The 15595-nt window shown below is 42.9% G+C and overlaps 1 protein-coding gene across 6 annotated transcripts in view; it reads right to left on the bottom strand.

Annotated features, from left to right (window-relative positions):
- The window catches only part of FAM81B (family with sequence similarity 81 member B), a 122182-nt gene extending 107597 nt beyond the window's left edge, over positions 1–14585 (bottom strand). For 5 of the 6 annotated variants that reach the window (XM_070056479.1, XM_051854003.2, XM_017344607.3 and 2 more), the window contains exons 1-3: positions 14458–14585; positions 13287–13390; positions 10116–10180 (exon numbers count right to left, since the gene is read on the bottom strand). In XM_070056479.1, the coding sequence (XP_069912580.1) occupies positions 10116–10180; positions 13287–13390; positions 14458–14467 (179 nt within the window). In that variant the 5' untranslated portion in view covers positions 14468–14585. The remainder of the gene's footprint in view (positions 1–10115; positions 10181–13286; positions 13391–14457) is intronic. The other variant, XM_051854002.2, reaches the window with a different exon arrangement.
- Between the last annotated feature and the right edge of the window lie 1010 nt (positions 14586–15595).

Raw genomic sequence — 15595 nt, 5'->3', positions numbered from 1 at the left:
GCTTGCCTTCCTCCTGCTTGGATTGCTCTTCCCCACAGGTCTCAATCCCAGTGTCCCCTCTTGGGATGAGGCTTCTTCTCCCTCCTTTCCATGGTGATACCCCACTGTGTCTTGTCCCTCGCACCAGTCATTCCTTGGCCTTCTCTTGTTTCTGTGCTCATCTTCTGTCCTCTCTTGCTAGCATGAGAGATCCATGTGCATCGGCAGTTTCCTCCTTGTTCCCCAAGTGTCCCTGACACTGAAGAGAGGTCATGGCATCTCAAGGTGGTTGTGCCAACAAATATTTACCAACTGATTTTTCCAATTTGGCTTTTTTGAAAGCTCAGCTGTTAGAAAATTGGAGGAGAAAAATGGCTTTATAAAGTCACAGGTTGTTGGAACCTTGAGGTTTATAGTTTGTTCTTTGGGGACAAATAAATCAGCCTCACCCTGGCAAGGATCCCACTTTCCTATCAGCGGTACAAGAGAGCCACACAGACGGCTTGGCTAAGGGATTTCATCTACTACTCATTTGGCTCAAAAAGATTCTTCTGGAAAATCACCAAATGGTACCTGGTTTATATAAGACCCATTCTCCTAAAACCTCACTGTGCTGACAGTGCTGGATGGGCATGAGCCAAGAAGAGAAGGGAAGAGGCTGCCAGGCTCTGTTGATGCTGGCACACAGCCTGCAGGTTGGTTCCCTGCTCCTCTGAACTAGGGCATCTTTCTGGCCTCTGGACGATCAGTACTGCTCTCCAGTCCCAGGCCCCATGCAGACATCTGTGAATGATCCTGTGCATCCCCTGGAACTTAGAATTCGTGTATTCTGAGTTGTCTTCAGGGTGCCAGGCACTGCAGGTTACTTCCTGGTACCCATCCGCTTTTACTCTGCCTCAGAGCTTTCTTTTGTGAACTTTCTTCTTATGCACAAGGTTTACTATTAATTGGAGTATAGCTACCAGAGTTATTCAGGCTGAGTGGGGCACTAAGGGTTGCTCTGTTTAGTTCTGTTCGTGTGGTACCTATAAGACAAACTTTCACAAAGTTCATGGGAGACATAATTAAAGATCAGTTTATTTTAGTGCAGAAAGCCTTGAAATCCATGCATATGCTTTTCATTCAATATAATTTCCATAAAGCTTCTTAAGGCTCTTTATATGATTGATTCAATTACAGTTTTTTTGGCACCAAAATAAACTTTAACTCCATGTCTATGAGAGTTTTGAAGTATCCTCACATATAGCTTTGCAGTTTCCATAAAGGAAGAGAGCATTGTTTTCCAGCTGACTTTCCCAATGCAACAACTGATAAACAAACACTTGAATACTTTAATCTTCTAAGAGAAATTCCCAATGGTACCACTGATCAAATCACTAGGTTGCCCAAAAGGCTAAAAACCAAGACCTGGAGCTGTCACAGCAGGTTAAACCACAATCCTGTGCTGGCATCCCATATGAGTGCTGGTTTGAATCCTGGCTGCTCCACTTCCCATCCAGCTCCCAGCCAATACACATGGACAAGCAGCTGAGGATAGCTCAAGGACTTGGGCCCCTGCCACTCATGTGGGAGATCCAGGTGGAGTTCCAAGCTCCTGGATTTGGCCTGACCTAGCCCCTGCTATTGAGGCCATGTGGGTAGTGAACAAGTAGATGAAAAATCTCTTTATCTCTGTCTGTCCCTCCCTGTCTCTGTCTCTCTCTAACTCTGCCTTTCAACTAAATAAATAAATCTTAATACAAAAACTCAAGCTTTCCACTGGGAACAAGCTGCAACTATTTGGACTAAGTAAACCAATACATTTTTAGGACAGAACCCAACTGCTTTATCAGTAGTGTTATACCAGTGAGACCTCTATCTAAATTTAACTGTGGGAGAAAAGAGATAACAGAATATTCCAGACTAGTCCAGATGGAGTTCCTAACCACAGGAGGAAGAATTCCTAGGAGGCCTTTCAGAGAGAGATTTAGGCTTCTCAGAGACCATCGGTTGTGTCGCTGACAGCTGCATCGGAACAGATTTTCCACAAACTCTGAGTTCTCTGCGCCGCTTGGCGTGAGGTGCAGCAGCTGGGCGGGTGCTGGCAGCTCCCTCAGTACAGGGAGCCTCGCACTTCTCTGCCTGTTCTGTTCTTGTGAATCGCGCGCTAAATTTACTTGGGAGATTCTGATAGCCAATTTGGCAACCTGCAATACTCAGAGACAAAGATGCCGAAATGGAAGCCCACTTCCAGGACAAGCGAGCATCCCTGAAGAATGTTGTTTGCCTTCTTAGGAGATCCATTGGGTGACCGGTTACCTTCTGAGTGCTGACTCCTGCAGAGCCATATAGAGCGAGATTTTAGAGAATATTTTGAAGTTGCCCAAAAATAATCTGTGAGCGGGAGGGGGGAGTGATGAAACAGAAAAAAAAAAAAACAATTTGCTGTGGTTTCTCCACTGACTATTTATAACCGCAGATGGGGCTGGTGGCTGTTCAAGCCTCCAGAGCTGAGTGTGGCCAGTGCAAAAGGCTCTGGGGAGCGAGCAAGGCAGCTCATGCTTCGGTGGGCAAGGGCCAGGGAAATGCAGACCAAGGCCAATGGGGATGGAAAAGAGAGGACTCCAGACAGTGCCACAGACGAGAGGGGGTGGGGCTGGGGGAGAGGGAGACTGGTTCTGAATCCTGTCCAGAGAAGAGCTATGCACGCTAGGCGGCGCACGTCTCATGTGCAATGGCATTTTCAGTCAAGTTGTAAAGGTTCCAGGCATGGGCCCTGCGTGAATGAGGGCAGGGTGGGTGACTGGGGCACATGTGTGGGTTAAATGTATGGAAGTGCAGCAGCAGCACATTGCTCTGATGTGGACTGGAGTTCCCACGGCATTGGTAGCCATCTTGAGCGCTTCCCCATATTGCCTGGTTCCTCTGGGGGCCCAGATGGTGGGTTTTCCTGTGAGTCTCCTGGAGAAAGAACACTAGGAGCCAGAAAACCTGGATCAAGTTCTGTCTGTGCCACTTCCTGTCTTTCAAAAAAATTTTGAGAGGAGGACAGAGTGAGTGAGAGAGCAAGTGGAGGTCCATTTGCTGGTTCCTTCCCCAGATACTTAGCATGGTTAGGGCTTGGACAAGGACGAAGCCTGGATCCGAGATATCAATCCTGAAGGGCAGGAATTCAACTACTTGAATCGCGGCTGCTGCCTCCCAGGGTCTGCTTTGGTGGGAAGCTGAAGTCAGGAGTTAGAGCCAGGAATCAAGTCCACACAGTCCGACGTGGGAGGCTGAGTCTCCATCCCTAGGCCAACTCCTACTTATTACATTTGCCCAGATCAAGTCTCCTCTGTCTCATGGAGAGAATGGCTCCTGCCATACTCAATGGGCAGAGGGAATCATTTAAGATACGCTGACATTTTTTTTTTTTTCAGACAGGCAGAGTGGACAGTGAGAGAGACAGGGAGAAAGGTCTTCCTTTACTGTTGGTTCACCCTCCAATGGCCACTGCGGACATCACACCACACTGATCCAAAGCCAGGAGCCAGGTGCTTCTCCTGGTCTCCCATGCGGGTGCAGGGCCCAAGGACTTGGGCCATCCTCCACTGCACTCCTGGGCCACAGCAGAGAGCTGGACTGGAAGAGGAGCAACCAGGACAGAATCTGGCACCCCGACCGGGACTAGAACCCAGGGTGCTGGCGCCGCAGGTGGAGGATTAGCCTATTGAGCCATGGCGCCAGCCATAGGCTGACATCTTGAAGCCCAGCACCTGAGAATGTGAGCTTATTTGCAAATAGAGTCATTGCAGATGTAAACACCGAAGATGAGATCGTACTGGAGTAGGATGGGCCCCTAATCCTATAATTGGCATCCACTTGAGGACAGAGCTGCCCAGGGAGAACATGAGGAGGGAGGCAGAGATTGGAATGAGGCATGTGTAAGCCAAGGAATGCCAAGGGCTGACAGAGGTCACCTGTAGAGCCAGAGAGAGAGAGCTAGACAGACAGACAGACATAGACGTGGATCAGATGCTCCTGCGAGCTCTCAGAAGGAGTCAATCCTGGGGATACCTTGACTTTGGAATTCTAATCTCCGGTTTTTGTGAGACAATGGATTTCTGTTGTTTTAGGCCACCTAGTTTGTGATATTGTGTTATGGCAGTCCTGGAAATTAACAGAGATGGTAAATTTTTTGAGGGATGTTTACATTTCGGAAGAAATGTAGAAATTTATTATAACGTGATTTTATTTCTGTATAGTGCTCAGAGTCAACACATCACTCTCATAAACATGATTTCCTTCTCATGATATCTTGTGGCGTATGTCAAAATTTTTTCCAGTTTAGGAAAATTGGAGATTTTTATTAACTCAACTAGGCTGCACGTTAATGTCCATCTTCTCTTTCTCCTGTATCACAGCATCATTGTTTAGGCCAGTTAGTGGCCCTTCCTTTTGTATTTGCATGTACTCAGAGGGGTAAGATGTGTTATTCTCCTGCTTCTTTAAAAATGTTGATTTGTTTAGGAGAGAGACAACTAGCTCCCGTCTGTTGGTCTACTCTTCAATGCCACAATAGCTGGGTCTGGGCCAGGCTGAAGCCAGGAGCAGGGATCTCAATGCAGGCCACCACCTGCTGCCTCCCAGGGTCTGCATTAACAGGAAGCTGGAGTCAGGAATGGAGCTGGGACCTGAACTCAGGCACTCTGATGAGAGACGTGGGTAACCTGCTCCTTGTCTTAAACATTGGGCCAAACACCCAATCCTCCTGCCTCTTGGTATGTGGCATGCTTCCAACACCATGTGATCTTTCACCCTTGTCACCTTTTCTTGCTTGCTCACGTCTCTCTGTGGAGGTCTCAGTTCCCCTCTGTGTCTAAGGACCTATGGAGTGCAGAGGTCCCTCTATGTGTAGGGAACTGAAAGACAGGGTTCTTACAATTGAGAGAGGCTCAAGCGTGACAAGCATCAAGGGCCCGTGGGGTGGGGAGAGATCAAGTATCAAGGGGGCAGCTCCTGCTCAGACTAATTTGAGGGGTCACTGTGGATAACGACGGTTCCTGCAGCCTTGACCATCACAGGTAGGAGAAGACAAAAGAGAATAAAAGAATACACTGGCTGGCGCCGCGGCTCACTAGGTTAATCCTCCGCCTTGCAGCGCCGGCACACCGGGTTCTAGTCCTGGTCAGGGCGCCAGATTCTGTCCCGGTTGCCCCTCTTCCAGGCCAGCTCTCTGCTGTGGCCCGGGAGTGCAGTGGAGGATGGCCCAAGTCCTTGGGTCCTGCACCCCATGGGAGACCAGGAGAAGCACCTGGCTCCTGCCATTGGATCAGTGCGGTGCGCCGGCCGCAGCGCGCTGGCCGCAGCGGCCATTGGAGGGTGAACCAACGCAAAGGAAGACCTTTCTCTCTGTCTCTCTCTCTCTCACTGTCCACTCTGCCTGTCAAAAAAAAAAAAAAAAAGAAAGAAAAAAAAAAGAATACACTGTGCTGATGGCAATGCCGTCCATGACCTGTCCTGTCCATGAACGCTGTCTGCCTCTCCCGTGTGTTGCCACGTGAAGCATCTGTCTTCATCAGCTAGCCACCGAAGTGAGGCATCACAGCAACACCAAGTCTGCCACGGGGCTCAGAAAAGCCTTGGGACAAGTACTTGTCGCACCTGAAGGCCATCTTCTCACAGAGCGAAATCACAGGTCATTTATTATTTTGTCTGTTTGGCTTGTTGAACGTTTTCCATACCCAAATTGCAAATACTATTGTTGGGCTCTTAGCCAGACCCTCATCTTTCCAGAATATATACCTGAGAGAAGTCTGGAGATAGCTATGTGCTTGAATAGCTCTTTAACACGAAACAACATCCTTTCCCTGGTTTCCTTTTTGTTCAAGAAATGTAGAATTTCCCACACGGGCAGGAGACTGTCAGAGTTCACTCTATCCAGAGAGTTCCAAATCACAGCTGAGATACTGTCATCATTCGAGTTTGTCCTTCCTCCTGTTTCCTCCAGCCATCCTTGCGCCCTTTCTGTTCCAGCCACACCACAGGAGTGTTCCTGCCTCAGAAGCTGGGCTCTCCTCCCCGCCATGTCCCCAGAGCCAAAGCCCTCATTTGCTGACCTTTGTTTGGATGCCAAGCGTCTAACAATGCATCGCTCCTTCCTGTTAGAGTGGAAGCGTCATGAGGGCAGGGATCTTTGTGTCATTCACTGAAGACTCTCCCATGTGCCTAGCATGGGGGCCGGCACATGGCAGATGCTTAGCAAATATTTGTTATAAATATTGGCAATTGCCAGCTTTTGAAAACCAAAGAATGTTAGGGGCGAAGAAACCTTAGCAATATTTGATTGTGTGCTAAGATGTTACACCCCTCCCCCAACTCAGGAGAGTTAATTAAAGAAAAAGAAAAATAGACATGTGGGCAGAATTAATTTTTCAATCAAAATAAAGTCCCACGGAGTGAAATGATGCATGTTCTTAAATCTTCACCCCCTGCTTTATTATACAGGAGAATGTTGATGAGAGACCGTGGGCAGAGCTGAGAGTAGTGGCAAGTGGAGGCAACTGTAAGGGCATGGACAGGACTTGGTTTCCCAAATGTGCAGATATTCAAACTCCAAAGTTAGGTGAGCAGTTAATGGATTAATGCTAATGGTCAATGAATTAAGGTGGATACTTGATCTAATTATACAGGCTAGGAGGTGAGGCCAGTGGGAGGTCTCCAGGTCATTGGGGTTTGCCCTTGGAAGGCAGTTCTCAGAGAGCGTTGGTTATTTAAGCTGAGTGTACCCTGGTTTCTTTGCTTCCTGACCATTCCTTTTCAAGTGTTTGGCCATGCGCAGCCTCCACCAAACTCCAAACAAATGGGGCTGCCCCACCTTGAACCCTGAACCTCTAGACTATAAGCCAGGCTACACCTTTTCCTTCCCAAGAAGTAACAAAAATTAATATAGCAACATTCTAATTTGCATCCTGGAAATGAAATCCAGGTCTTACCTTCAACAGACAACCCTTGGGACTCAGACTTCTCATCCCTGATCACTTGAAACCCCCACCCATTTTATAGAGGATCCAGAGAGACTGACCAGGAAAGAGAAGAAATTTTCTTTTTCTCAAGGTCAGTGCCACAGTGCAGTAGCATCAGACTGAAGAGTAGATGGAAGGCGTCCTAGCCTCCATTAGTGCCTTCCATCAGGGGAAGAAAAGGAACAAGTGAAAAAGCCTTTGATTTTCTATTCAATTAAGCTAAAAGGAGCATGGGCTCTGCTGATGTAAAATCAGCAGACGTCAATTCATCTGCTCATTGTGCATCAATGAACAAATGCAGAAATCAGAATTGATTGCCTTTAGTATAATGTCACCGTAACTGCCCTATCAATGGATGCAAGCATTTGGCCCCATCCTTGCCTTGTTCATTACGAACATGATTTAACATGTAACAGACACTGATATGCACGTATGTGACTCCAGAAAGTGCCCTTTAAATGCACGCTGTGTGCCTGCCTTTTTAACATGGATATTTCTAGCCCAACTTTTCCACAGGACTGGTATTACCTCTTTTATTGCTGAAATTTTATCATTTGTTGTTAGTATTACCTGTAAATACGGATATATACATATATATGTGTGACATTGTATATACGTATATGTGTGTATTATATATTATATTATATATTATATGTTATATATGTTATATATAATTATATACATAATATATATTATATATGTGTATATGTGTGATATTATATATATATTATCACACACATATACTCAAGGGTGCTTCAAAAAGGCCATTAAAATGGAATTAAAAGTTAAGTTTATTTTGGTACAAAATTTTCGAAACCCATGGGTAATTTATTCATCATAAGCGTTGTCCATGAGCCTTTGGAAGTACCCACATATGTTTCAAGGCTGAACCTCTAAGAATGTATGGTATATATTCAGGTAGTTTAATGAGTTGGTAATGGCTTTTACTTGTCTAAGTACTCTGCTTGCATATCAATAAGTTTGTTGCTTCCCAAGGAACAAACTATTTAAACAATAGTTACTTTAAAAACTATTATTCTTTATTTTTGGGGGGTTAAATATGTCAGTTGCACTGATGACTCTAATGCCCAAATGCCGTTTTGCTTTTCCAATTAGTCAGCTACCCATAAGTCTACTGCTTTAAGAAGAGCTCTGATGATTCAGTTGTTTGATAACCATTAAATCTGTCAACCTCAGTTCATCAAGCAGCCATGCACCATGCATCAAGGCAATGACCATGACAGGCCACTGTGGGGACTTCAAAAAGCACACAGCCATACAATCTCTGCTTTTGGGGAGCTTACAGCCAGTTGTGGGAGATAAGAGAGAAGACACTGAAAGAGAATTATCTGAATAGACAATTCCAGATACATGATTTAGACAGCAAAAGAAGAGTTATGGAAGAGATCAAGGTAGAAATGAATGCTGGGGCCAGATAACCTTCATCATGTATCTGTCTAAATCCTGGACTCTTTCTACCCTTGGTCTTTTTTAGTTTCTCTAGAATCCAAGAAATCTAAAATAACTTGGATTTCTTACATTTATTCCTATGTTCCCAGAATTTGTTCTGGTCTTCCAGACTGCAGATCATAGCCTCAGCTAAACAGAGCCCGTGTGGGTTCATATTGGAAATTGACAGATCAGAAGATTAATTTCTTTTTCTATTTGTCATATAAAATCATGTAGGAGCAGGTCTTTTCCTCCTTTATGGCTAATGTGGCCATTTATAATTATTTTTGTGCATTGGGTTGTATTCATTGTCCTTGAGAAAAAATTTCATGTGTTCAATTGTATTATTTTCTAAATAGTAAAAATCCTTTTTGTGGATTGGTTCTAATGATACTTGGTTCCTTTTTTCACCTAAACTATAGACTTAGTCACATAAGCAATTATAAGTTATATGGAACATGAAAAGAGGGGCCAAAATACTGGGGTTGAACTATTTGGATTGTAATAAGTTTCACTGCCTAAGGAACAGGGGGATTCTTAATTGTGCCAATATTATAATAAAAAATAAGAATTTAAAATGTTATCTTAATTGTTAAAGATAAGCTTTAAAATCAATCTAGTATTTATTTTCTGCATATTAACTCATTTATTTGGTCATCTTGTTTTCTCTGGTCATGATGTGCATCTTAGAGCCTGGATTATTTAAAAGCTGCTGTAGATCCCACAGAGCTCCTAGTCTAACCTCTTCATTTTGTAAACAAAAAACCTAAAGCCCAGAGGCATTGTGGGCTAAAATCAATCATCCTAGAAGCACAATGGCAAACTAGAATTCTAGAGTCTTCTGCACAGTGTACATACACAAATGATTCAGCGTCCAGAGTTGACCTTTTTTGTAGACCCTACCTGCATGAGCTCCAGGTGTGGCATTTTAACAGCAGAAACAAAATTATCTGATTCTTAATATATGTTTCGAATTCTCCTGATTTTTAAAATTATGAAATATTCAGATTTCATTGGCTTCTTTGAAAAATCAGTTATATTTGATGTTTGTTGTAACTTATTCATTGCTTATGTTGTATTATTTTGCTTATAAATCTATAGAAACCACCTACAGAGGTTATGCCTTAGTCACTTTTCATCACTGTAACAAATTCTTGAGAGCAGCTACTCATGAAGGAAGAGGATTTATTTCAGCTTGTGATTTTGGAGGTTCGCAGTCAAAGATCAGGTGGCCCCATTGCTGCAGGTGTGTGATGAGGGCAGTGGACGGTGGGATGCAAAAGAAGAGTCAAGGAGGATGCCTGTGCTCCCTTCCCAGGGTCTCACTTCATGAAGCTCCTGGGGTTTGATCATGTGGGCTCCACCCCAGCAACTTAAGTCCAATCTATTCAATTGTCAAAGGCCCCATCTTCAGACATCACAGTTGTATTAAATCTCCACACTTAATCCATTAACCATTAAGATCAAGCCCATAACACCCCAGCGAAGACCCAGAGTACAGCAGCTTATTAAAGGCAAAGGCAGTAAAATCTTGCTGTGTCAGAAAGGAAGAGGTTAGAGAGGCCATCCTTCTGACATGTCTGTCTCTTCTGAAAACAGAGACCTAGTTTAGAGAACCTCCAAAGTCTCCTGCAGGCACTTCAATCTCTGAATAATTAGGCACAGTGAACTGCTAGAACAAGTTGTAATTTACAGACTTACTTGTCAACATATTCAACTAGATCTGTAGAGCTCTTGGTTGACATTTTGGTTGGAGATAATCTTACCTAAAACAAAGGTCATGGATTTAAAATATATCATCTCCTACTAGACAGGCTACTCTTACCCATTTTATCCTTTTTATGTTTCGATTTTGAACAAAATAGGTGTCATAGATCATGGAACATCAGCCCTGTTAATCTTGCACAGACCTCATTTGTATTGCTAAAGAATAAAACTAAAATTAAATTCTGGTGAACTACTGCAAAGCTGCATTTTATAGACTTGGTAGCACAGTCAGGAAAAACTTTTTGGAAAACTCAAAGTCATTATTATTCCTAGAAAATGAATAAATAAAATAGTCTGATTATTGATGGAGGTATTAGAGAAGTCCTCAGAGAATGAGTTACTCCTCACATGCTGATTTCTCAGGGGAGTTAGATAATTTTCAAAAATGAAGCCCAAAACTAGGAAACTAGTCTAAGTAATTTTATTTTCTAAGAAATCTGGATGTCAGGTTATTGAAATCAATGAGAAATAAAAGCACAAAGCATAGCTTTATACACGAATTACTAGTATTAAGCATAGGTGGCCACCTAAACACTTAACTGACAATATTTAATTCAATAAAATGATACTACTAGAAAGTTGGATCTAAATGCAAATTAATAATTGGGCAACATTTCTATAAGGAGAGGGTATCGAATGTATTTGACATTTTGCCTCTGCTGAAAATGTTTTAAACTCTAATATTCTTTCAGTTTTTAAGTTTAAAAAGTAGGACACACATTTATGTTAATTTTGGTTAATTTTAATAGCCTATCCCTGAACTGAATTCAACAGGAAGACTATAAGTGATGTGTCCCCTCAGTTCAGAAAATTAAACCAAATAAATTCCTAGCATTTTTTCTTGGTTTATATTATTCATTATAATATGGGCAGAATATATGAAGAGATACACAGATATCGTTCCTTTTGCAAATGTCTGATGAACAAATACTTTTTAATTTATGGCCAAGGCTCCTGCCATCGGATCAGTGCAGTGCGCCGGCCGCAGCCATTGGAGGGTGAACCAACGGCAAAGGAAGACCTTTCTCTCTGTCTCTCTCTCTCACTGTCCACTCTGCCTGTCAAAAAATAAAATCAATTAATTAATTAATTAATTTATGGCCAAGGAACTTAGTTGGAAACTTCCCTCTTAAATAAAAAAACATCCAACTTGATGAGCCTGTTATCAAGGGAGCAAATAAAGTTCTAGACTCAGGTGCTCTTACCTCACCTGGTAGGATTAAGGCTGTGCAGGATGGAGCCCTGGAGTCTCCAGGTACTGCCTCAGCCCTCTCCCCATTCTGATGCCCCTGAGCCCTGCCTTCCCCTAGAGAATGGCCCTTACCGATCTGCTGGGCACTCAGGTGCCCATGTGGTGATGGCCACCTCAGGTCCCCAGAGGACTTGACCGGACTTCTGCTCTGGGGCCTGTCTTCACTCCTGCTCCCTGCTGGACCAGTGCTGGGCCCCTGCTTCTGGCCAGAGCTTTCATTCCCAGCTCTTCACTGCTCCCTGGCCCATGGGAGTCTGTCTTAGGCATTTCTCAAAGAACGGCTGGCTCTTTACCTTATGTGGTTGGCACCCACCGTCCCTCTGTAGGTATTCGTAGATTAAGTCTTATTTGTCTTATTTGAAAGACTACAAATGCCATCCCTTTAAAAACCTACCCAGCACACACACTTTTTAAGTGACAGGTTAAGCATAAGGATGAAAATCTAGAAAAATTTGTAAAAATACAAAAAATAACATACAAGAGCAAAACTCTCACTTGAAATTCTACTACCTCGAGCTGTTAACATTATAGTGTAATTTCCTCTTTTTAATGCATTTTTATGTATAGAAGAGAATATTTAAATTTTTATATTTTTACAAGTTAACATAGAAGTCAGTTCTGTTATATCTCATATGTACAGGCTAAGATGTAATTATATGTACAACTTGTTTCATAGTCAAATAACTTGATGGTTATTGGGAGGAGTTTTTTACATGTGTCAGTTTTTACATGTTTCATAATACTTTCACATGTTGTAAACCCTTATAGCTTTATGGACTGCAACACATTTTCTTATGTATTACATGATTTCATTCTTTTAATGGCACTAAGGTGGGCATCATTATGAGAGTACTTCAAAATTTTGTGGAAAAATGAAATTAAAAGATAAGTCTATTTGGGTGCAGAAATTTTGAAATCCACGTATAGTTCCTTTCATAATATGAATTATTCATATTTCATAATATGCATTATTCCATGAGCTTTTAGAAGACGGCTCATATGTATGAATTTTTTTGTACCAAAATAAACTTTTAATTCCATTTTCCAGGAGCTTTTTACTACCCCTTTATTTTCACATTATGGATGACATTAGAAACTTTAAGTAACTGAAATTCTGCCTTATCCCAGAAACAATTTAAGATGGTTATTTTTGTAGGGGAAGAACTTGAGGATTAGAGAAGGTAATGGGCTTGCTATAGATCATGTAGATGATAAAACAGAAATATGTGGATTGAGCTCTTCCTACCCGCTAAGCACTTTACCTAAGCGACTCATTCAAACCTCTCGGCAACTTTGTATGATAGTTCTAATTAACCAGTTTAATGGAAGAGGTACCAGAGAGGCTAAGCAATCGTCCAAAGCCCCAGGACTAGTGTGTGGGACACTCAGTAGATAACTCAGAAACAAGGCTGGCTTTCTAGTGCTCTTTTCATGACAAGAGGCTGCGTCCACACATTGGGCGTTTCGAGAATTACAAAACAACATCTGAAAACACTGCTTGCTTTGAATGCTCTTTTTAAAGTTCATGAGAAAGGTATGACAAGTGCTGATGCAGTATTAGCTATTCTTTCTCATGTTACAACCAGCGGATGGAAGACCTTTCTCTCTGTGTCTACCTCTCTGTAACTCTGTATTTCAAATAAATAAATCTTAAAAAAAAAAAAAAAAAAAAAAAAAAAAAAGTCAACTTGTGCTGTTACCAGCTACTTGGTCCTGGCAGAGCAGACGGGATGTGTTAAGAGTCAAAGCAAAGACCATTCTGCCAAGACTTCTTGAAACTGCCTAAGCAACCCTAAGTGTTAAGGAAGCTGAGCAAAAATTCTGTATTTGATATGAATATCTAGTATACTTGCTTTCTTTTCTTGGTCGGCAGCTGAGCCAGGAGCGGGGCCATCGGGTTCATCAGGCTGCGGCTGTTCCTGGGCAGTCTGGAAGACGCTTTTGTTTGCATCTGTATCTAGGCAACCAGAATGCTGAGTCAGATTAGGAACTCTGGCCAATGAATTTTTGCTGTGGCAATTTTTTTTTTTTTAAGTTGACAGCAGTTTAATCGACAGAACTTAAAGGGAAGTTTCTAATTTGTTTTACTTTTGCCCTTTTCTCTCTCCTACTCCAAATCTCTCCCCCATGGACCCAATACTTGTACAATCAGATAAAAGACGGTATTCTAGCAGGGACTAATACAACTTTAGGGAGCAGAATTATGGCATAGTGGGTTAAGCTGCCAGCTGTGAGGTGCCTTTATGGGCACCTTTTGGTGTCCTGGGTACTCTACTTCTGATCCTGCTCACTGCTAATCGGCCTGAGAAATAAATAAAAGATGGTTCTACATGGGAGACCCAGGAAACTCTTGCCTTCAGCCTGGTCCAGCCCTGGCTGTTGTGGCCATTTGGGGAGTGAACCAGCAGAGAAAATATCTCTCTGTATCTCCCTGCCACTCCAACTCTGCCTTTCAAATAAATAAATAAATATTTTTTAAAAAATGACAGGAGCTTTGTTGAGGTCTAATAATTCTGAAATTATAGGGAATGATCCTCAAGCTACTGCCCCACACCACCTGAGCATCTTCATTATGTTTATTTGAACTAAGAAATACAGGGTGAAGCTGGCCTTGTGATGCAACAGGTTAAACCACCACTTGGAACACTGCATTCCCATATGGAAGATCCAGTTCAAGAGCTGGCTGCTCCACCTCCAATCAAGTTCCCTGCTAATGCACCTGGGTAGGCAACAGATGATGGCCCAAGTACTTGGGCCCCCGTTACCCATGTGGGAGACCAAGAGGGAGTTCCTGGCCCTTGGTATTGGCCCAGCCATTGGTGCCATTTGGGGAATAAACTAGCAGATGGAAGATTTCTCTCTCTCTCTCTCTCTCTTTCTCTCTCCCCCTCTCTTTGTCTCTCCCCCTATCTTTCTCTCTCCCTCTTTATGTCATTCTTCCTTTCAAACAAATAAAATAAATTTTAAAAAGAGATAGAGTTATGATCATGAAGTGAGACCTTGAGCTGTTCAGGGAATGAATACCTGAGCTCATGATCTTGATTTCTCAGCTCTATTTTTTGTTGGTTTGATATTTCTGTTTTGTTCCCCTCCCTTTCTCAGAAAGTCAAAGTACTACAGAATCTTGGTTGTGTTCTAGCAAAAGTCTTCACGTCTCTGGGCATCTCCCTAAAAGTGACTCGGTGGCATTGTGACTGCGGGAAGCATCTGTGATGTCAACGGACTTGGCCCGCATGTTCTAAGTCTTTGGTTGCTGGGACTTAGGCACATCCAGGGTTTTCCTTAATGCTCCTTTTCATAAAAATCTCTAGGTCCTCACTCCTTTAACTCACTGGGTGGGAAGTAGCTCTTATGAAATGGTTGTTTCACACCTTTCCCCTGATTTCCTCTTCCTGGGTGTATAAAAGGACAGTTTCCATCAAATTAGACAACGAAAGCATGACATGCTACAGCACACCGTAGAAATTCCCCAGGGACACTAGTTGAGGAAGCCAACTGTTCTGGCCCCTCGGGGAATCCCACAAATAATGCAGCAATGCATAGGGATGTGGGTCAGAGCCTTAAGTCATTGATAATACTGAAGCTTTGGCTTTTCGTGAAAGTTTTACTCAGTCATTTGGCCAAAAAGGAATGGGTTGTTTGAGAAGGAAAATGTTCTGACTTAGGAAATTAGAATTTACCTATTCTGTACTCTTTGTGCTCAGATGCAAAAATAATGCTGTTGGTTAAGTTGTATCCAAATCATGGCTCTGAGTTTGCCTTGCTCCATGGACTCCTGGTGTTCTGCCAACTCAGATCGCGCAGATAAATACTACCATGGTTTTGGCTTCAGGGGTATATTACATTCAGGGTAAGCTATTCTTGTCAAACTCAGAGATGCAGTCATTCATGGCTTCAAGTAGTCCTAATGGCTCCTTGCACCACCCTCGTCCTCATTTTATATGGTTCCCAGGAAGATTGACATGTACCAGTGACTGAGAGCAGGTGCCTATGGAATCCAAGATAGTAGGTTGGAATCCTGATTCCTCAGACTTCTGGCTACTTAGTTTGGCCAAAATTACATCACTTCTGCAAGTCTCAGCTTTCTCCTCTGTAAAATGAGCTAATGCTATGGACATGAGAAGGGAGTTGGGAGGATTAAATGCAGTAAGACACTTGAAGT

The sequence above is a fragment of the Oryctolagus cuniculus genome, chromosome 14 (genome assembly GCF_964237555.1).
Source record: "Oryctolagus cuniculus chromosome 14, mOryCun1.1, whole genome shotgun sequence".
Lineage (NCBI taxonomy): Eukaryota > Metazoa > Chordata > Mammalia > Lagomorpha > Leporidae > Oryctolagus > Oryctolagus cuniculus.
The sequence above is the reverse complement of the archived record's forward strand: the minus strand, read 5'-3'. Positions and strand labels throughout refer to the sequence as shown.